At 34.6% G+C, this 23,836-nt stretch overlaps 1 protein-coding gene across 1 annotated transcript; it reads left to right on the top strand.

The window, feature by feature from the left end:
- Positions 1-2,921: 2,921 nt before the first annotated feature.
- On the top strand, positions 2,922-23,606 carry LOC109796114 (ubiquitin-protein ligase). The gene is given in 19 exon segments (XM_083077648.1): positions 2,922-3,295; positions 3,392-3,442; positions 3,620-3,740; positions 3,917-4,058; positions 4,212-4,261; positions 5,614-5,702; positions 5,791-5,896; positions 7,454-7,490; positions 7,594-7,745; positions 8,421-9,014; positions 9,016-9,346; positions 9,982-10,127; positions 10,791-11,138; positions 11,531-11,774; positions 12,102-12,157; positions 12,733-12,813; positions 22,568-22,612; positions 22,701-22,769; positions 23,036-23,606. Coding segments are annotated over 19 exon segments (3,024 nt in total). The 5' UTR covers positions 2,922-3,113; the 3' UTR covers positions 23,216-23,606.
- The last annotated feature ends 230 nt before the right edge of the window (positions 23,607-23,836 follow it).

Genomic DNA, 23,836 nt, shown 5'->3' with positions numbered 1-23,836 from the left:
TATAATATGTTTTTTTTTCATTCCCTTGAGTTGTAAAATTGAAGAGGGAAGCAATAGATTATATAATTAAATCTCTAAATTATTCTTAAAAAATTATCGATATTTTTGGAATATAATATTTTTGTTTATCCATGAGAGTATTAAAGAGGTTTATAAGACTCATAGTTCAATGAACCGATGAGTTAGATTATGTTAAAATAACTACATTAGGAGTTGGATAATTGTTACCGATTAAGAAAAAAAATAGACTTTGCTTTCTAAGAATAATTAAAATGCGATTTTATTTCTCCGCAGCAACATTACGGCTTTGTTTGGATTTGAGGATGGAAAATGGGGAGTGGAAAAGAAAGAATTTGGAGGAAAAATGAGTGGAAAGTTGTTTGGATTTGAGGATGGAAAATGGGGAGTGGAAAAGAAAGAATTTGGAGGAAAAATGAGTGGAAAGTGAGGTTGTTTGGATTAAGGGAAAATGAGTGGAAAGTGTAGAGAAAGTTTGTGAGTGAATTGATTGATGTGATAGATAAAAATAAATTTTTTAATTGATGATTTTGTAAGATTACTATTTTGCTCTTAGATTAAAAAAAAGTTTATAATTATTATAATTAAAAGATAAATATAAAAAAATTTAACTAAAAAATAAATATAAAATCTTAATTTAAAAATAATTTAATTTAAATATTTGCTTTAAATTTAATGATAGATAAAAATAAAAAATTTAATAGATGAATATGTAATTTACACTTTTACCCTTGGATTAAAAATGAGTATAATATTATTTATTGTAAATAATAATAATTACAATAAAATTATATTAATAAGTATAATTTATTAAAAAAAATAATAAATAATGATAATAATAATAATAAATATTAGAAAAATAATAAGAATCATAATAAATAATAATGATACAAATTATAATAAATAATAATAATATTAATAATAATGATAATAATAATAGGTTAAAATTCTATTTTGGTCCCTTATAATCTTTTTTTGTTTCAATTTAGTCTCTCATTAATTTTTGGTCTCAATTTGGTCCCAAATTAATTAATTGGTTTCAATTTAGTCCCAAATTAATTAATTAGTTTCAATGTGGGACTTCCGTCCAAATTATTTAAACGGAGTTAACTTTTGGCCACGTGGATGCCACGTAGATGCATACGTGGCATCCACGTGGATGAGAAAATTCTTTTTAATACACCTGGACCCGGAACGGCCCGTTCTGAAACCAGAACGGGCCGTTCTGGTTGCAAAATTAAAACACCACCAGTGAATCAGAACGGGCCGTTCTGAAATCAGAATGGGCCGTTCTTCTTTCAAAACGGGCCGTTCTGAAATCAGAACGGGACGTTCTGATTTCAGAACGGCCCGTTCCAGAACTGTGAATAAAATATTCTTTACTTAATTGTGTTTTTGATATTATAATTATGCAATTTTGATCTCTAAGGTTTTAATTGAGTAATTTCAGTCCTTAAAAGATTATAATTGTGTAATTTTAGTCTCACAATTTTTAATTGAACAATTTTAATCTCTCAAATATCATAATTGTGGAATTTTAGTCTTTCTCATTAAAAATTTAATAATTTTAAAATTTTAATATATATATATATATATATATAATGTTTTAAAACTATATAATTGTTTGTTTATTTAAATTAATGTATATTATTTTTTTAATGTATCAAATGATATATATTTACTATTACTAAATAAATAAAATTTATATATTATTAGTATTTTAATATTACTGATAAATTAATATCAATAATATTTTTACCCTTTTTATAAATAAACTAATAATTTGATAAATATAACTTAATATATATTAATATACTTTTACAAAAATATAAATATATAAGATCAGATATATATTTCTAATTAATATACTTATATTTTTGTAAAAGTATATTAATATATAACAAGTTATATTTATCAAATTATTAGTTTATCTATAAATATATTAATAATATTATTGATATAATATCGAAAATTATAATATACGTTAATTTGAATAGATAAATAATTATTTAATTTTAAAACATTATATATATATATATATATATTAAAATTATTAACACCGTTAAAGCAATTTGGACGGAAAGTCCCACATTGAAACCAATTAATTAATTTAGGACTAAATTGAAACTAATTAATTAATTTGGGACCAAATTAAGACCAAAAATTAATGAGGGACTAAATTGAAACAAAAAAAGATTATAAGGGACCAAAATAGGGTTTTAACCATAATAATAATATTTATAATAATAAATAATAATGACAAAATATATTATGATAATTATATTTTTTAATATTATTTTATTAATATTTATGAAAGTGTTATTATTTTAATTTTATAAACATGTATTACTTTTGTTTTTATATTTCCACTTTTTGATGTCAATATTTAAATAATAAAATTTTCTTAATATAAAAAAATGTACAATAAATTTTTTGAAAGTTAATTAATAAATTAAAAAATTTGATAAATTATTGACATAAATTAGAATGAAATGAAGATACATTCGTTAATTGTACAAATTAATTTTTACCAATTAAAAATTTAAGAAATTTTTAACATTACAAATTTGGGATTGCATTTTTAAGAAACTGGAACGGTCCGTTCTCAACTAGGAATTTTAAGCCAATTTACTAGTTTGGAACGACCCGTTCCAGTTTGGGAACGACCCGAGGCAACTGCCCCCACATTCTTATACCTGCATCCGTCGTTGCACATATGTACCATGCATAATTGATTATGCACGTAATTTTTAGAAGGACAATCATGTCTTTCGATCGTTGCTAACGTAACTTTCTTAACTTTTTTTTATGGTTTATCGAAGAACTCTCCGCTTTTCTTTCTTAGTATGTATTTCACCGGAAACAAACACGTGTTCATCTTCCCCTCCTTTATCGTGAATAGTAAATTAGTGGAAGCAAACGTGTATCATTTTAGTTTCTTCACTTCACGTGTATCTATAACATCATTTTTCATAAATTTCAACTTTCAGGCATCGAGCGATAATTCTTCACCTCTCTTTTCCGAACGCCGCAGGACCAAGCAGCAGCTCCGGGCACCACCGAAGCGAGTAGTACTAGTGACTTGACGCCAATCCATGGAGGTCTCACACGACGATGACGACGACCACATTATCCTGCTCTGCACCAACACTGATCCAATCGAAACAACGCAAACCCTAAACGATGAGATTCTCGTGTCTACCACAGATATCCTCGCTTGGGATTTCCCAACCATTCTCACCTTCCCGACGATTAAGGTTCAGGCACACCGCAATAGGTTCTTCACTTCCTTCCCTATACTCTCTCATTGAATTCGATTAAGTATTAACTTACGGCTCAAGTGTCGATTAAGTTGCAATTGTTTTCATAACAGGCTCGTTGAACAATCTCTGTATTTCCGTGGTCTTCTCGACGGGAGCTTCAGGTAGAAATTATGTTAGCCTTGCGATTTGTTTTTCTCTTTTCCCCGTCATTGTGTTTAAATTGAACTCAAGCTCTTGCATGCATGTTCTGATAAACTTGTGATGTAAACCTTGTAGTTAGTTATATGCCGTTACTAACTCATGATAACTAATAATCCGCCAACTTATTACTCCTACAGCGAATCATGCTTGGGCTCTATCACTATCAATTGGAATGTGAGCGAATTTTTGCAAATTCTCAAGCATATGTGTGGCTGCGTGTTGGATATTGCACTGGATAATTTCTTCCCTCTTTATGAGGTACACTTTTTTTTTTTCACTTTTTAGTTTAATGCTGTTGGTACAAGTGGAGCTGTTACGTTGATTGGGCAATCCGTGACTGCAATGTTCGGAGAACTTTAAACTTGTAGTTAATGTATTTGTCATTTTGACATTCTATTGTCTGATGCTGTTTGTGTTGTTGTTGTATGGCTCAGGGTGCGCTTTATTTTGGAGTGGAGACACTTCTCTTGAAGTGTGAGACATGGCTTTCTGAGGCATTCTCACCTGAAGGGTTTCAATCTACTCAAATACAACTAGAGGACTTGATTCAAATTTGGAAATTTGGCTCGGACCTTGGTAAAATTTGTTGTTTTTAATGGAAAACGTGATTAACTTGCAACTTCAGCCCTTTCTATTCTTGCTTTTGGCTATAACACCACACAGTTTATTCTAACAATTGTCTTTTTTTTTTTTTTTTTTTTTTTTTTTTTAATGTATTGGCTTTTGCAGCAAGTGACTTTATCCTGCACTTATGTATGGGCTACCTAGCAAGAAATTTTGTATGTACTCAACTCTTTCACTAGAGCTTGTGCAATAAACAGTAATCTCATGCTTTGGAATGTTTGTTCAATTGTTAATCACGCATCGTTGTGTCTCTGTCTGCCCATAAATAAATCTTGTGAGGTGCTTTTACATACCTATTGATTGGACTATTATGTTCTGTAATTTCAGTTGCATTTATTCTGTTAGAAAGTCAGTTAGTGTGTTTGTTAGTTGCTGACTCAGCAGTGCGTCACAGGGCTTAGCTATATAAGGGTTTATCCTCTGTACTGTTTCTCTTAATGATGATCTCATAGTTCGGTTTCTCTCTGTTATGTTTTTCTCTAATTTCTATTATGGACTCAAGTTATTACTGAAATGTTTGTGCGGTTGTACATATATTATCATGTTAGCATCCCTTTGGTGACAATTTCTTTAGAGTTTAGAGTGGGTTTTCAGGATATGTGAATGTGAATTCCAAAAACAAGATATCTCTGAGAGTTGAACTGAAACCTATACCCTTGATATAATGATTTGTTTTATTCATGCATAGTATTGTCCTGTGTGTGTGCTTTGTTTACTTTGTTTCCTGAGGATATGGTGCCACCAAGAGACTTGCTTTTCATACTACTGTTTGAAACTTGAGAGTCATATCTTGTATTTGTAAATTAAAATGGAATTGTGGTTATTAAAAACAGACTTCAATTGCTGAAGATACGATCATGATATTGTTAGTCAGATAAAATGCATATGGATATGTGAAAGGCAATTACCCACTTACCTCTTGATATTTTGAGTGAGCCAGTTTTCCTTTAGTTAATTTGTTTGATAGATAAGATGTGAACTTCATGTAGTCTGTAGTTAATTTGCATCCTTATGCTTATTATTATCTTTAATTTTGGGCATTTTTTTGAGTGTTTATTTGTGTGTAGTATAAATTGTTTAGTTTGTATCAATAATCTTTGGTATAGTAACCATCCTGCTATCTGCTATTGTGTTGTAGCATTTCTGTGGTTGGCTGCTGTGAGCCACTATTCATGATTGGTAATTTTGAATTTTATATTAATATAGGGACAATAACATACAATGAAATAAGAGGATGTTTTGCCCCTCTATCGTTGCTGATATTAGTTCTGCTATGTTAAATATTAAGACTTAAACATTTTGTCTGCCTAAAATCTGGATGAGCATCTCTGATATAGGCTCTGGTGAGCCTGTCTTGAAAAGACTTCAGTACAAGAGTACAAACACAGTTTCTGACAACAATATTTCTGTTTTTTTTATCCCCTACTTTATGCTAAGCTTAATTTTTTTATTTTTGTATTTAAAGTGACATGATGGAAGATTTTTCTTTTATTTTCTTGTTTTACAGATGTGGGCAAAGCATAGCAATTTTTTTGGAAAACTTCCATATGACTTGCTGTTATCTTCAGTAAAGCACCCTCACTTGACTGTTGACAGGTTGACTGATTATTTATGAAATGGATTCATTTAATACTATGTAATTTACTAAGCAAATTGAGATTCTTATGTCATAGTATCTTGACAGTGAGCTGCATGTTTCTGATGCACTTCTTCTCTGGCTTGAAAGTAACTTGGAAAATTTTGAGAGGCCAAGCAAAGCTGAAGACGACTGCAATGAAATTTTGAAACAAGTGAGGTTATATGCCCCAATTTGATATAAAAGCCCTGAGTCCATTCTATAATGGAAACAGTCAAGGGAAAAATTACTTGCATAGAGGGTCAAACTGAATCCTGTTTGTTTCCATCTTCTAAACAAAAGGACATGCTTCACTATATTACTGAAACCAGAATGTTGTCAACAATATGCTATTTATGGACAAGGTTACTTTTTAAAATTATAAGGTGAAGATGGAAAGGGGAAAAGTAACCTTGCATAATTGTGAATTTGCGAGATGTTATGATTTTGTGATAAGAAAAGTACAACCCAAATTCTCCTTGTGAAAAAAGAGAAACTAAGATTTCAATTTTTAAACATGCTTAAGTGAATCTCCCACTCAGCAGATTGATCTGTTGATAATAATAGTGATTATAAAAATACTAAATGACAACAATTTTAAAGAAAACAATTAAAATATATCAACTTCCTAAGAGATAAATTGAACTCAGCTAAACACTATAACTAATAATAATCATTAACATTATGATATAAGAATCTAAAACTTTTAGAATCCAAATATTCTAAAGTTCTGACTGTTGCCACTAGACTTTGATGGAATATACTGCTTGTTGCTATATGTGGTCAAATATAGAAGGGAACTTCCCTACTTAAGCAACCATACTTAGATGCCTTACATTTATATGGAGAGCATAACTTGATCTAGATTTCTACTTGCTAGTCTCAGTTCAGCTTAATTTGTAGTTTCTGCAATGTAATTGATGGATAAGTAACATATGTTCTCATGAAAAAGAGCAAACTACTCTAATCATTACATGTTTATTAAAAATTACATCTATCAATCTTTTATTTTGCAAACCTACAACAGCCAAGCCCAATAGTGAGTGACAACAGCCACATTTTACTACAAAAGAACCATACTGATAAAATGTGATTATGACATTACTGTTTCATTCAACTGTCAAAAGATATATATTGGCTTTTAGAATAGAAGGGTGGTCTGTCAGATCCTGTAATGTAATTTTAATCAGGGAATATTGGTGTAATTTAATCTCATAAAAATGGTTGCCTGAAATACATTCAAGACTGTGCTGGTGTAAAGATTATTTATTGATGCATACTGACGATAACAAGCATCATCAGAAACTAAGGATTCAAATGGTGAAACTGGCTTACTTCACTGCCTCTCACCTCCTATGCTTACATGAAATGATTCCCTATGTTCCCTCTTCCCAGTGTCCTTCGCATGTAATTCTACTCACCTTGATAGTTATCCCACAATATGTGTTCATTGGCACACATTTTAAACCCTCGCCGACATACATCAAATGACCCTATGCATTTTTGAGAAATGTAAAATTCCAGGTCTTAAATTGGCATATAAATTGACGATTTTGCCATATGCTTCCATATCATTTGAATGTTCATTGGCACACATATTAATCAAGGTCTTAAATTTTGTTTAATATTTTTCCATCAAAATTTTAGCTTTCCCATTGATGACAATTTTTCTATATGCTTCCATGTCATTTATGCTTAGACTACATATAAATTTATTTTTGCTTCTTAACAGATTCGTGTAGGCCTTTTGCCTTTGTGGTTTGCTCTAGGTATACAATTTTCTTCAGCTTTTTAATATTAAGCCCTGAAGTCTTTATTTTTCATGCAGAAATTCCTAGTTAATGTAAGGTAATTTTTTTATTTGTTTAACAGGAAAAAGAAACTCCCTTTATTTTAAACAGCTGGCTGAGGAAAGCCTTGATTCAATTTTCAGACTATTAAATATTGTTCCTATGGGTTCACTGGATACTTTTGAGTATAGAGACTTGCATCATCTCAGGATTAGGCTGACAGAATATTCGAAGGTACTTTTAATACTTGAAAGCCACTCAATGATTTTGGCTTTGTTGATTATTTTTTTTTGCTTTAGATTAGGATCCTTTAATGCTTTGCATTTATGATATTGCCCAATTTTTCAGAAAGAAAGAAAATAAATGAAAAGAATGATTACTATCTTGTATGAATTGTGCCTTATTAATCCTTGGTTAATAATTGAGATTGCTTCTATATGAACATTTTGAAGTAGAATTAGAAAATGAACTGGCAATGTCCCTCCATATTCCATACCAACTTAAGTGAAATGTCAAAGATGATACTATCTTTTATTTCTTTTGATGATATGGACAAAAATATTGCGAGTTATTACTTGAACAGATAGGCATTGCATAGACCGAAGTTCACTTTTCTGTTATCTAATGTCAAGAGACCCATAAAACATTCTAATGTGGTTTTTAATCCTTCTAGTCGTGTAACTACCATGTCTTTGGCATTTGGACTCTCTGTAAATCAACATTTTATTGAAAGTATCCATTGGTTTCTTACTTCCTTCTGATTTTTGGTTTAAGTATTTGCAATTTCTATTCAATCACATCATTTTGATTAATATCTTAGCCAACTTGTCTATTAGCTGTCTGTAGGAATCTGATAATGTATTAGAAATGCTATCATGCTTTTGTGACGTAAATTTTCATTGTATGCAGAGAGTGAACCTTTCTGGTTGCCCGCAAATAACATCTACCATACTTCTTCTGTCACTCATCCCTCAATCATGTTTAACAGATCCCATGCAAAAGAATATTATAAAACAATTGTTTATTAATTGTGGTCATCCTATAAGAGATAAATGTGTGTTCACACAAAATCTGTCAAAAACCTTAACCTTTGAAGCAGTTCAGGAGGTGGATATCTCTAAGTGTCGATATTTGCTTATTGAACATGCTGTTGATTGCTTCTGCAAGTCCTTTCCTTCTTTAAGAATATTAAAAGCAGCTTATCTTTTGCACATTGGGACAATCAGTTTCCTTCAATTATTGGAGACACGTCCTATGGTCTGCGAAATTGACTTGACTGTTGATATTACCCCAGTGGTACCGGCATTATTTACAGTTTTATCCTCTAGTTCTGCTGTGCTACCACGGGTACCAGAGAAGCCTTATGAAGAAGTGAAAATCATGCTATTTAATAGATTTGGACCACCTCTTTCTAACGTTACAAAACTCACATTGGAAGGAAGAACTGATGTCAGTGGTATGGGTTTTTCTGGCGAAAATATTCATATAAAGTCTAAATATTTTTTTTCTTCTTATAGTTTACATGTTTTTGTCCATGTTAACATCCAATATTTTTTTCCTGCCAGATTTGGGTCTTCGCTACATCTCCAAATTATGTGGTTCATTGCGTCACCTGAATATTAAAGGATGCATTTCTGTCACCGATATTGGAATATCAGACCTCATATCCACGTGTAGAAAACTTAATTCTATTGTGACTTGTGATACTTCATTTGGGATAAATTCAGTTCAAGCTCTTTGCTCAGCTATTGATAGTAGCAACTTCCCCTCGGTACACGCTATAGGTATTTCTGTGGTGTCTAATTTGGAAACACTGCATATGGGTGGCTGCAGGGGTAAGTTGTATTCCTTCCGTAGTTTATTTGGGTGAACTGCGAAAGTGAATATGTAAATACTTGGCTTGTATAAGTTTTCAATAAATACCTTTTACTGGCTGCATATGTTTTTAACATTCAGAAGTTACTGGGTCATTTATGATAAACTTTACCTCCCTTAGATCAAGTTTCATGTGAACAAAACAAAGGACTGAAAAATGAAAATGGTTTAACATACCTTTTTTTTGTATGGTATGGGGAAAATCCAGATTTTTCCTGTCTGTATGTGTTTGCTTTTGATATAGGCATACATCACTCAAATAATAATGTTTTCTTTGGATCACCTTTATGATCTCTCGACATGTTAGGCCTTAAAATTTTGATTGCATGTGGAACTAGGTGCTCAGCCCACCAATTTTTATGTTTTATTTCCAAGCTTGTGCCTCACATTTTTGAGGCGAAAGAATTCATTTTAGTGATAACCTCATGAATCATTTATTCTTTAAATGTAATAAGGGACTAAATTATGCTTTACAATTGAAAACAGCTTGTACAACACCAAGTACTGTTGTTTTGAGAGGAATATTTTACATTTTTCATTTTTTATGAACTTCCGTTTTACATTGAAAAACAAATGATGAATTTTTGTTTTGTAGGTGTTTGTGAGTCATCTCTACTAGAGCTTATGTCTCAAACACAAGTTTTGAAGAGTTTATGCCTGAGAGGGACTGACCTGGTTGACCAGGCACTGTATAATTTTGTAGGTTCTTCCTTGGAGATGCTTGATGTTTCAAACACTAAGGTTTGCTGTCAATTTTGAAACTGGCATTTTTCGTCTTTATCTTTGTAGTGGTAATAGTTGTTGATGTCTTGTTATTTTACTGAAACTGTACTGCTTGCTGAAGTTTAAGGACATGTGGTCAGAATGCTTGCATCATTCTAATTTACAAGAAGGTTTTTGGGTCTGATAGATGGTAGTTAAAACCTACAGGGCTAGTCTCCACCTAAAATAACTAAGCATGATGTATATGTCTCCTTTAATTGCATTAAGATTGGCTAATAAACAAGTTATATCCTTCTCCTGTTGAATCCTTGCTGTTGTTTTAGATGCATTTATTACTTACATACACATTATAAACCTTTATGCTTGCTTTAATTATAAAGGCTGGTCAAAGTTTGTAGCGTGTTATTCAGTTTCATCCCTCTATTCCAAATTCTCTTGTGCAAATCTCTTCTGTGTGCTTAGCTGATATATTTTATGCATACTAATGCACCTACTGTTATATCATAAAACATTTCCCAATAAAATTTAATTGATATGCAGAGACATTTTGGTTGGGTAATTGTGACACCATGGAGTACAAATATATTAGTATTTTGCATGCCACCCACACTACTTTCATGATAATTACTTACTTTTTTTATTTTGATTTTTCAAATTTTCTTTTCTTTTGTGAAATTGCAGATTTCTGGGGCTGCATTAGCTTATGTTATTCATGGAAATCCACGCTTAAAGTGTCTGAAAGCAAGAGACTGTAAAAATTTGTTTCCGGGAGACAATTGTGTTGAAAAGAGAGAATCTAGCTTTTCCTCTTTGCATGAAAAACTACATGCTGATTTAGGAAAAATGTGTAGATTGGAAGAAATTGAATTTGGATGGGGCTTTTCTTCCTTCTCTTTGAGTGCTCTGGAACCTGCACTGATGTCATTAAAAACCATCAATGTAGGTTTAGGTGGAATGTTGGGTGAAGATGCTTTGAAACAATTACCTGCAATCTGCCCCTTGTTAGAAACAATAATCCTTCATTTTCAGGTGATAATTATCTTCACTGTGATTTGAGGTTCTTTATTGCTCCCTAAAAATATAGAAAAATTATTTCAATTACTCATAGTATGGAAGAACAAGGGAGAAACTCTATCCTTCAATTAATTTAGTGGTTAAACTTTTCCATTCAACATCTACAGTTCATGGAGTTCCATCTTTATTGCCTCCTCAGATGAGTCAAGGTTTATACTTTGAATTAGTTTCATCATTTATAGCCTAATTGTTGTCTTTCCGATTCTTCTCATTTCTCTTTAGGAAATGCATGTTTCTTGTTTTAACTATAACTTGTACTTTATGTATGCTTCTGCTTTCAGTTATCAGATGTTGTATCACATTGCTAAAATTATGTTTGTTGCTTTTTTTGTTTTTATTTTTTACAGGTAATATCTGATATTGTTGTGATAAACTTAATTACTTCCTTGAAAAACTTGCAAGAATTAGCTATGTGCTATTGTTTTGGTGATATATCCATGTCAAGCTTCAAATTCCCTATGCAAAATCTAACAAAGTTGAGACTTGAAAGAGTAACCCGATGGATGACAAATGATGATTTGGTTGTTCTAACTCAAAACTGCAGAAATTTGGTTGAGCTTTCATTGCTAGGGTGTCCTCTTCTTGACCCAGGTAAGGAATAATTAGTTGTAATGATTATTAAGTGAACTTTACTTAATTCATAGGACATGATTTTGTATCATATGCATCTAATTTGAACAAGTTGAACCCTCTAGATAACAAAAATATTATAAACTGGAACAGCCACTATAGCTACTTAGAATTCCTTAGTGGTCACTAATCAATAGCAACAAAGAGAAAAATGTTAAAAGAGGAAGGGGGTAATAGCAAGATGGTGAATTTTCTCTTGTACAGTTATAGCAAAGTGGTTGACCACAGCTAATTTAATCAACTGGTGATAATTTATATGTTTGTCAAAGTTGTTATTTCTCATTGCAGATTCTCTACAGATAATTTCATGTGGATGGCCAGGCTTGGTCTCTATCCATTTAGAGGTTTGTTAATTCCTCCCCTTTAGAAACACTTAGAATTATCTCACACATGGTTATAGCATGTTGGTAGATAATCATAAATATTCATACAGAACTGTTGTTTCTTGTGTAATATGAAACCAAGCAATATATGTGGCTTGCAGCTGTCATCTTCTGGACAGAAATTTTATAACAATGAATAATTTTTTCTGCTGGGGAATGGGAGGAAGAAATTGGTTTTCATTATCGGGAGCTCAGAAAATGTTATGCTTATTCATTTGATGTGGAGACTGAGTGCTAATCCTTTGATTATGGCAATTATTTCCTTTTAATTTGTTTTTATACATCAAATACTTTTTCTTTAGATGATGCATGTGATCATAGTTCCTACATTGTTCACAAGTATGAGGAAGAGAGAAGGGACATGGAAAAAGAGTCCTTACCTTTTTAATATAACATGGAGGTCTTATTTATAAAGATAACTAATGCTAATAACATAATGAGATTCTTTTGTTCTGAAGCCTTATCATACTATCTATCCTCTAGGAATATAGGTTTCTATATGTAAATTTTAATTGCAAGGATGCATATTTTTTTAGGAATGTGGAGAAGCAACAGCTAATGGGGCTTCTGCTCTTCTTGGCTGCAAAGCTCTTGAAGATATCTTGCTGCGTCACAATGTGAGCTTTCTATAAGTTTTTTTTTTTATTTTAAGAAAATTCTCATTACATCTCGTGCATATTTAAATTACGAATCAAGGTCAGTTGATAAGCTGTTGCATATTTTCAAGTAAAAATATTTGGGTCGCTTCCATCTTGATAAATGATAATTGATTTTGTTTGTCTTAGGTTTTCCACTCATTTTTTATTGTTTTCTGAAATTAAGATTAGGTTTAATTGCACTTTGTATCCCCTGAACTTTTCCCCAATTTTTTTCTCTCAAATTATGCCCCCAAACTTTTAAAGTTTGGTGATTTGTGCTCTCTTGTCAATTTCTCGTCAAAATACTAATAGATTGTTGACATGACATGTTTGATGTTCTTGTGATTCAGGAATTGTGTGTATTGTTGTACACACGAATCTTATTTATAGAGTGAATACAATAAATGATAGAGATACTAATCTCTTATATTATGGAAACTAATCTAATCATATCCCTAATTGATAGTGAGGATAATAACCATAATATATGTATCTACAATATCTGTAATATATTCACAATATCTGTAACACTCCCCCTCAAGCTGGAGTATATATATCATATGCACCAAGCTTGTTACAAATATAATCAACCCGAGGTCCTTTAAGAGATTTTGTGAACACATTTGCTAACTGGTCACTAGAGTGGACAAATTCAGTGGTGATTTCTCCTGAGAACACTTTCTCTCTTACAAAATGACAATCTATTTCTATGTGTTTAGTCCGCTCATGGAAGACTGGATTGGAGGCAATGTGGAGAGCAGCTTCATTATCACAGATGAGTTTAGTTCCCTAAGTGTCTCCAATTTGAAGTTGCTTGAGAAGTTGTTGTAGCCATGTAACTTCACTTGCAGTTGCTGTCATAGCATGATATTCAGCTTTCGCAGTGGATCTAGCAACTATAGTTTGCTTCTTGCTTTTCCATGAAATTAGGTTGCCTCCAATTAGAACACAATAGCCAGAGGTAGACCTTCTGTCTGATGGTGATCCTGCCCAATCAGCATTTGAATAATAGACAATTTTGGAATTGCCTTTGTCCTCGTATAGTAGTCCTCGGCCCGGTGCCTTCTTGATATATCTGAGTATCCGCATTGCTACAGTCCGATGACTATCACGAGGATCGTTAATGAATTGGCTTACCACACTTACTGGGAATGCGATGTCTGGCCTGGTGACAATAAGATAGTTAAGTCTGCCAACAAGTCTACGATATCTTTCTGGGTCATCCAATGGCTCCCCCTGACCAGGAAGAAGCTTGATGTTGGGATCCATCGGAGTATCACTAGGGCGGCAATCAACCATACCAGTCTCAGTAAGAATGTCCAGAGCATATTTTCTTTGGGAAAATGCAATACCAGAAGTGGAGTAGCAACCTCGATCCCCAAAAAATATCTAAGTGGACCAAGGTCTTTCATCTGAAATTGGCGTTGAAGATGAGATTTGAGGCGACAAATACATCGGAGTCATCACCAGTAATGACAATGTCATCAACATACACTACTAAATAAATACAAATTCCAGATGAAGAGTGAAGGAAGAAAACAGAGTGGTCAGCCTCACAATGAGTCATACCAAACTCAATCAAGGCAGAGCTGAAGCGTCCAAACCAAGCACGAGGAGATTGCTTCAAGCCATAAAGAGAACGACGAAGACGACAAACAAGGTAAGTCTCACCGGAAGCAATAAAGCCAGGGGGCTGATCCATATAAACCTCTTCTTGCAATTCACCATTTAAAAAGGCATTTTTAATATCCAATTGGTGTAGTGGCCAATGACGAATTGCAGCCATAGCAAGAAACAAGCGAACAGACGTCATCTTGGCGACAGGGGAGAAAGTATCCCCATAATCGAGGCCATAGATTTGAGTATAGCCCTTTGCAACCAATCTCGCTTTAAAGCGGTCAATGCTACCATCTGGTGCAACTTTCACTGTGTACACCCATCGACAACCAACGGTAGACTTGTCAGGTGGTAAAGGTACCAACTCCCACGTGCCACTAGTCTGCAAAGCATCCATTTCATCCAGCATCGCCTGTCTCCACCAAGAATCAGCCATAGCTTCACCTGTAGACTTGGGAATAGACACAGAATCCAAAGAGGAAACAAAAGAAAAGTAGGAAGGAGACAATCGATGACATGAAAGAGTACAAGCATATAAAGGATGAGGATTGCGGGTAGTTCGAATACCTTTATGAATGGCAATAGGTAACTCAGGCAAAGGATGTTCAAGTGCAGGAGACGTTGCCAGAGAGTCGGTTGGAGCAGAAGATGAAGCTGGGGGAGTTGTAGATGGAACCACCTGTGGATGACGTGTCCTACGCTGATAGACAAGTAATGGTGGTGGATCAGTTACTACAGCCGGAGCCGGAGTTGGAATAGTAGGTTGATCATCCAAAGAAGTATGACTAGTAATATCCTCAGAAAAGAAAGGAGAGGATGACTCAAAGAAGGAAACGTCAGCGGAAACAATATAGCGTTGAAGTTGTGGACAAAAACAACGATACCCATTTTGGAGTCTAGAATAACCAAGAAATATACACTTGAGAGACTTAGCAGAAAACTTATCTTTACCTGTAGTGAGATCATGGACAAAACATGTACAACCAAAGACACGAAGTGGAACAGGATAGAAATCTTTTTGTGGATACAAGATGATGTATGGGATTTGATTGCTGAGAACAGAGGAGGGCATGCGATTAATCAAGTAAACATGCAGTAAGAATCGCATCACCCCAGAATCGAAGTGGAACTTTGTGATGAAGGAGAATAGTACGAGCTGTCTCAACCAAATGACGATTTTTGCGTTCAGTTACACCATTTTGCTGTGGTGTGTGGGCACAAGAGGTCTGATGAAGAATACCTTGGGAGGAAAGAAAAGACTGGAATTTTGAAGATAAATACCCTTTTGCATTATCAGTGCGTAAGATTTTAATAGATTGACCAAATTGAGAAGCAATTTCAGTGAAAAAACTTTGAAAAATATGAAAAACATTAGAACGGTGTTTCATTAAGAAAACCCAAGTACAACGCGAAAAATTATCAATAAAGGTAACAAAATAAGAATAACCTAAAGTTGAACAGACTCGACTAGGTCCCCAAATATCGGAGTGAACTAGGGTAAATGGTGACACAACACATTTATGGACACTAGATTGATAAGACTGACGGACATGTTTCCCTAATTGACATGACTCACACTGGATGTTTTTAACGATAGAAAGGCTAGGAACTAAAAGTCGTAATTTTTCCAAACTGGGATGACCAAGACGTTGATGAGCAAGATCGGCAGAGGTGGAAATACACACAATCGGTGATGAGAGACGATACAATTCCCCAGACTCATGTCCTGCTCCAATCGTCTGTCCAGTACGCCGATCCTGAATAAGAACAGAATTATTAACAAACAACACAGAGAAATCAAGGGTACTGGTGAGTTTGCTAATGGAAATTAAATTAAAAAGACAACCAGGAACAAACAGAACAGAATGTAAAGGGAGGTGAGGGAGTGGGTGAATTTGACCAATGCCATGAACTTTAATTTGAGAACCATCGGCAAGAGTAACAGGTGGCAAAGAGTCGGAGAAAGACAATTTAGAGAAATAAGATTGATTACCAGTCATATGATCAGATGCACCGAAGTCAAGAATCCAAGGTCCAAGAGGAGACCGAGACATAAAGGCTACAGGATTACCAGAGTGAGCCACGGTAGTGGCAGGCGAGGCAGATTGTTGGGCTGCTCGAAGCTGAATGATGACTGTTCTCGGGCCATTTTGCGATAGTTGACTTCAAGATGACCAAAGAGGTGGCAATAATTGCAACGACGATTCTGTTTTCCACGACCTTCGTTACGTCCACTACCACGATTAGATGAGTGAGAAACAAGAGCAGAGGAGTCTGCAGCAGTTGCAGAAGGAGTAGCCACAGTATGAGAGATGGAGAGACACAACAATTGTTCACTAACAATGTCGTATGTAGGAATAATAGGGGCAGACAAAATCTGATTACGGACAGACTCAAGCTCAGGAGGAAGACCAGCAAGTGCAAGAATCATGAAGAACTGGTTTCGCTGTTTCTCAAAGCTTGCCACATCAGAGGGGTAAGACATTAAATTATTGTAATCAGCAATCAGATGGTCAAGCTTACTCAAATATGTCTGTATGTCCTATTCTCAAGCTTAGTGGTCATCATATTGGTGATGACGTTGTAAAGACGTTGAACATTATTAGCGTAAACTTTCTTGGCCTTGTACCAAACATCGTAACATGTGTCGAATGCTTGATAAGAATGTTGAAGGTTCGGAGCAATAGAAAGCCGGTTTTGTAGGGTTGAGTTAGGCTTAATCCACTATTCTAACATGGTATCAGAGCCATTTAGATCCACTTTAAAAATGGGTCACCCACCATTGATGCATGCCTCATAGGCGTGAGGGGGTGTATTGGGAAAAATTCAAGTCCCGCCAATCCTAGATCATTAAAAAGGGTCACCCACCATTTATCCACGTACCAAGCCCAATAGTGCTGGACGTGAGGGGGTGTATTGGGAAAAACCCAAGTCCCACATCGACTAGAGATTAGGCAATTGAATAGTATATAAGTGAAATGCAACCCTCACCTTACAAGCCGGTTTTGTAGGGTTGAGTTAGGCTTAATCCACTATTCTAACATGGTATCAGAGCCATTTAGATCCACTTTAAAAATGAGTCACCCACCATTGATGCATGCCTCATAGGCGTGAGGGGGTGTATTGGGAAAAATTCAAGTCCCGCCTATCCTAGATCAATGTTGGGGAGTTTAGAACACTAGGGAGCATTCCACACAATGGGTAGTAAGTAAGTTATACAAGTGAGCTTGACACCATAACATAACCTAAAACCTTAAGGCATTAGGTAGGTGGGTCTTTCTCATTTATATATTACTCAACATGCCCAACTCTAACCAATGTGGGACTTTGCTTCACACTTGAATTCCAACACTCCCCCTCAAGTGTGAATCCCTTCCACATGGTCACGCTCTCCCTCAAGCAGAATTTACTTGTACTATCGTTGCACTTCAACGACACACGTCCTCCACATCTCTAGGGAGACTTTCAATACAAGGGATGATCCTACTCTTGGATCTCCTACCAATTCCATTTAGGATCCCACTCTTGGATCTAGCCAATACTCGTTTGAGCCGATCACCAGTCACTTGGTCGAACCATCGGCTCTGATACCAATGTTGGGGAGTTTAGAACACTAGGGAGCATTCCATACAATGGGTAGTAAGTAAGTCATACAAGTGAGCTTGACACCACAACATAACCTAAAACCTTAAGGCATTAGGTAAGTGGGTCTTTCTCATTTATATATTACTCAACATGCCCAACTCTAACCAATGTGGGACTTTGCTTCACACTTGAATTCCAACAAACATTATTAGCGTAAACTTTCTTGGCCTTGTGCCAAACATCGTAACATGTGTCGAATGCTTGATAAGAATGTTGAAGGTTCGGAGCAATAGAAAACCAAAGAACCGTACACAGTGAGGCATCAATTTGTTGCCACTGCTCACGGTTATCGGTAGCAATTGCAGAAAAATGAGTGGTTAAGTGGTCGGCACGTTCTTGACCACGAAACCAAAGCTGAACCGTAGCTGCCCAAGTGGTATAATTGGCTTCTCCGATCAACTTTTAACAAGGAATTGGAGGGATGTTGGTAAATGTCGTAGTTGAAGTAGAAGCAGCCATGAAAAACGAATATCAGTGGCGACTGGAGGTCGTTGATATGGACGACGGTCGGAGGTGGGTGGCGGCGGCGGGCGGCGATTGACGGTGGTGGCCGGCGGCGGCGATTGGCAGGCGGCGGTCGGAGGTCGGCAATCGGCTGCGATCGGTGATCGGCGGCGGTGGTCGGCCGGCAGCAACGGCGGTGGTCGGCCGGCGGCGGTCGGGGCTGGTGGTCGGAGGCAGCGGCCGACGACGGTGGGTGAAGGCCTCTGCAAGAAGAAAAAGAAAAAAAATCTAAAGGAATAGAACCTAAGCTCTAGATACCATGTTGTGATTCAGGAATTGTGTGTATTGTTGTACACACGAATCTTATTTATAGAGTGAATACAATAAATGATAGAGATACTAATCTCTTATATTATGGAAACTAATCTAATCATATCCCTAATTGATAGTGAGGATAATAACCATAATATATGTATCTACAATATCTGTAATATATTCACAATATCTGTAACAGATGTGAATAAATTTAATGACATAACATGTTTGACGAAGGACTAATTATACTTCGTGTCCTCAAACTTTTGTTTTTTTTGCCAAATTTTGAGGGCAAATTTCATCAAAAAAGTGAGTTCGAGGGTGCAAAGTTTATCCAGGTCATACATGTCACATCATTGAGTTTATCCACGTTAGCACTCTGTTGGTACATTGATAGGCGGGTACAAATTGCCAAAATCTGAAAGTTTGGGGGCATAGTTTGTGAAAAAAAACAACATGGAGGCAAAATTTGCCAAAAAAGTAAAACTTTGGAGGCACAAAATGGAATTAAAGCTTATGATTATGTACTATTAATATTATAAGAAATTTATAATTTGAAATAATTGCTACTTGTCCCCTGATGTCTCCGTTCCAACCCAAAATAGGACATATGGCTTGGTGCACAGGCTAGGTTTGACTGAAATATTACTTTGTTTGGTGACCTTAAGCACCACAAACATTCTGAATTTTTCTTTTAAACCAAGTTATATATAAAATCTACTGAAATATCAACAGTCAAGGGCACTAACATCATGTTGTCAAGAATTTTTGGCTTGTTGCCTAATCTCGATATATTCTGTTCTATATATATTACAAGATGATTCACAACCCTTAATTGCTAATTAAGACTGATTCCTAAATTCATGATTCAATTATTTGAAAAGAATAACTGCTGATATTATTTTTAATATTCAGCCCATATAATAGAAAACAGAATAATGAAAGATTCCCTGTTTAACACATTTCAGCACCATTTCCTAGTAAATCTTGCAGAATAATACTTTCTAAAGCTGTTGAATGTCAAAAGTACCATAAAAACAATGGAGGCCTATCAACTAAATGTTCTATTGGGAGGGACAATAATTTCCAGTACTCTGAAACTTTAGTTGTCTGATGATATGAAAAATAAATAACAAATGAGTCACATAGACTCAGTAAGGACATATTACCCATTATGAAAAGGTAAGGGGGAACAAATAGTGCATTAGTGTGGTTCACAAATAAGGCTTGATTATAACCTATGAAGCTTGGATACTTCAAAAATGGAAAAGTATTGGTGTTGTACTTGTACCCATGTTAGATATTGATACTGCTTAGATACTTTCGGATGCGTAACCAAAAAGTATCCAATCTTTTTCAATTTTTTTCAAAACTTTTTTTCTAGGATACTTCTTGGATTCGTATAGGAGAAATATCCAAAAAGCTTGACATAAGCTTCATGTGTAACCATATTCTTTCTCATGCTTGAGAGGAATTAGAGTACACACTTCTCTATTCATTCTTTGAAGAAAAACAAAATAGATCTAAAATGGGTAGAATATTTGGTCTATGTGTATTTGAACCTTCAACTTTTATCTAGATGAAGGGTATAAAAAGGAGAGACAAGGTTGTGGCACATTAGTAGAGATATACATCATCCACTTGCTAATGGTGCTAGACTTCTCGAATTGACACAACTGTCTCTGGAAAAACAAGACTTAGAAGCTATGCTTCTAAATGATTGTAAGGGGAGAGGAGAGTGATACAAATAGCATTAGACAATAATTTAGTAATGATGCTTTTGAGTGCTAGGCTATTGTATAGAGCTCATATTTGTTATAAGTTCTACCAAAGATGCTTTTATTGATATAGTGAACTAAAATTGGTTATGGTATGAGCAGAAACTGAATTCTATATATTTTTTTTTTATGATTACAAATATCTTTTTTTGTGAATTGTGATCATCATTATTATGAATTAATGATAAATGATAAATGTGTATTTCTTTACCAATAGTTTACATCTACATAAATTTTCCTATAATTTTGTAGTAACGTTTGTGGGACATATCGTATTCTAAATTTCAAGAAATTGTCGTATATCATACTCGTGTCATACTAGGTATATGGGCTTCATTGATTATAACATGTTAAATCAATTGAAATAATTGTATGTAATCTAATTTTTTAAAGAATAGCAATATACATCAAAATATAATTTACACGAATAAGAAATTATTTTCTTTTAAGTCCATAAGTTTCAAATTTGAATAGATGTAGATAAAAATGAAATAACCTGCCATTAGAAATTCAAAGTCCTCTCCTAGTGTAAGAGTGGCAACTTCCTCATGGGTAGTTCTATCTAATGGACAACTCTCTTCTAAGTCATGTCATATGATGTCATCTCATATCGGGCTAGCTCCATCTTGTTGACAACCCTCTCTGTGCATTGACAGTTTCATCTTGGGATATAACTAGGTGCACTTAGACCGTTACCCCCACTAATGGATATGGGATTCTAGCTTGGGTTCCCTCAAAATATAATTCATAGAAAACCACTCTCAAACTGAACCAAATTCATCAATGATAAAAGTCTTAATTTCATATGTTTCAAATTTGTTTATCACTAAACAACTTCACATTTCACAAATATAATTGTGTTATTGAACAAAAAATCATAATGCAATAATTTTGAAGTGATCAGAAATGTTGTTTCCCCAAGTAAATAATTTAGACATTAATATCAAAACAAAATAATTAAAAAAATAATCATAAAATATTTAAAACAAGCCATAATCATTACTATCCACTTGCAACGATGAAGAAAATTAGCTCCCAAGATTACTTTGGAATTGCAATGGAAGTAGTGACTATCAAATCTAAGCACCACCAAATATTCAACAAGGCTTTAGAAATATGTTTAAAGATAATCCGTAGATTTATGCTTAGAGCTAAAATACACCTTCTCTAAAAATGGGAACATGCTATGAACTAATTTTTTCAGAGTTGGGGTATACTTCGAGCCCAAATAATGATTTTTCTAGTGTCACGTACCCCTCACTCCCTAGGGCACTATCCCTTTATAAAATTATTCCAAAGCTGTGTAGGTGGAGAACAAAAAGAGTGGAGCTTGAAAGTTTCTCTACAAGTACAATGACAACAGGATGCTTTAAGGTGAGGAAATACAAGTTAAGTTGAGGAAGATGAGAATAGATAGTAGAAGAGGGGCGGCTTGACTGAGAAGCAGAAGGAAGGAATGGGAGTAAGGGGGAGGGGCTCTGCCTCTTTTAATTGTTGAAACATTTTTTTTTTACTAAAAATGGTGCGTTTCAGATTCCAAGCCTAGTGCAAGACATGGCATTTGAGCCCTGTTGTGATTTTGTTGATTGATGTGCACATTATTATCCTAGCTATATTCTTTATTTATTTACTTCTATTCTGAAGATCTAAACATTTCAATTGATGATTATGTGATAACTTGATTCTGAGTGATTAAATAAGAACTGCAATATAATTACAAATAAAAACTCAGAAGTCATTCTTTTTGCGTTGAGACACCTTTTGTTACGCTTTCTAAAGTATGAAACTTACGCGACTTTGACTAATGAGATAATACTAACTTATGTGTAAGATCTCAACTGTCTTTTCCCACAACTTTCTGAAAAAGAGAAGCTAACATTTGCTGTGTGGATCCCTCTGGAAATCATATATTGAAGCTGTCGTTTACTATGCAGGGCCCTGGGCTATACAGAAACTTCATAGGTTATGCTGCTTCAGAGGTTGCACTTTGCTTATATTTATTTATTTTTGGTTCTGTAATGTTGGAAACTTGATATTAGATGTTGAATATCTTGTCATAACTTACAGATGCCATTGCTTCGAAAATTGTCACTGGATACATGCGATGCAAGTGAAGGTCATTTTGACATTCCAAATGTAAGTCCACCATTCCACTTCTGTAATTAGTTATTTTACCAGCTCTTGACTTGTCATCCCAATCTATGGGGAATTATTATCAATGTGCAAGTCTAGTGGCTATAATTCATCTTCTCATTTTTCATCCATTCATACTTCCATTTTGTGATACGATTCATATTGCCGTGGTAAACTTGAGCCAGTCTTATCTTTTAACTATCAGCACGTTTTCAAGAGCGCCATGGAATGAACCTTGGGATGTTCTAATATTTTTTTATGTGCTGCAGTATGCAGACAGATACTGTTTGAGTACCTTGAAGATAGCTAGATGCAAATCTCAAAGATGTGCATTAAATCTCCAAGCCCCTGTCCCACGGTCTCGTAGAAGATTCGTGCATGCCGAGACACTGGTGCTTGTGTGGAACAGCAAATATCTCATCGAAGAAGTGGTGAAGGAAAGGCTTTAGTAATACATGTCCGAGCATTCTTTAGATGATTGGGGGTCTCATCATCCTTCTCTCATCTGATGGGTTAGTTTTATAAGTGGTTTGGCGTCTATAAGTAAAATGATTAGTGATTAAGGCTGTGTTTGAAATTTGAATAGCCGTGCACGTTCCAAAGCACCTTAATGAAGAAAGGATGTCTCTGGATGGATTTGAAATGAATGCACATTTGCCCTTTGCAAACGTAAAAACAAACACGCGCTAAGATGGTAAAGATGGTCATTGTTAATTAGTAAGCCATCTGACAAAATGATGCTAAGTTGATTGAGAATTCAGCGTCATCAAAATGATTTACTTTGATAACGGTCGTTAATGTTGCTCCGTCTTTATTTATTTATTTAAACCTTTTGAGCAATGCGTCTTCAAAATGATTTACTTGCATGTTTGTTTTTGTTTTTGATTTGAAGAGGAAAAAAAACATTTTTTTTAATAGATTTACAGTAAGCTTTATTATCTGTTTTAAACATGAAACAAGCTAATTCAAACATACACCATTAGTTTGGATAGGATTGCGGTTGTTATCATAAAAATTGACATTTTCCACTTTCAATCGAACTTGTATTTTCACGGGCAACATGTTTGATC

Source organism: Cajanus cajan, chromosome 6 (assembly GCF_000230855.2).
Source record: "Cajanus cajan strain Asha chromosome 6, NIPB_CcT2T_4, whole genome shotgun sequence".
Classification (NCBI taxonomy): Eukaryota; Viridiplantae; Streptophyta; class Magnoliopsida; order Fabales; family Fabaceae; genus Cajanus; species Cajanus cajan.
Note: the sequence above shows the minus strand (reverse complement) of the source record. Positions and strands in the feature narration are given on the sequence as shown.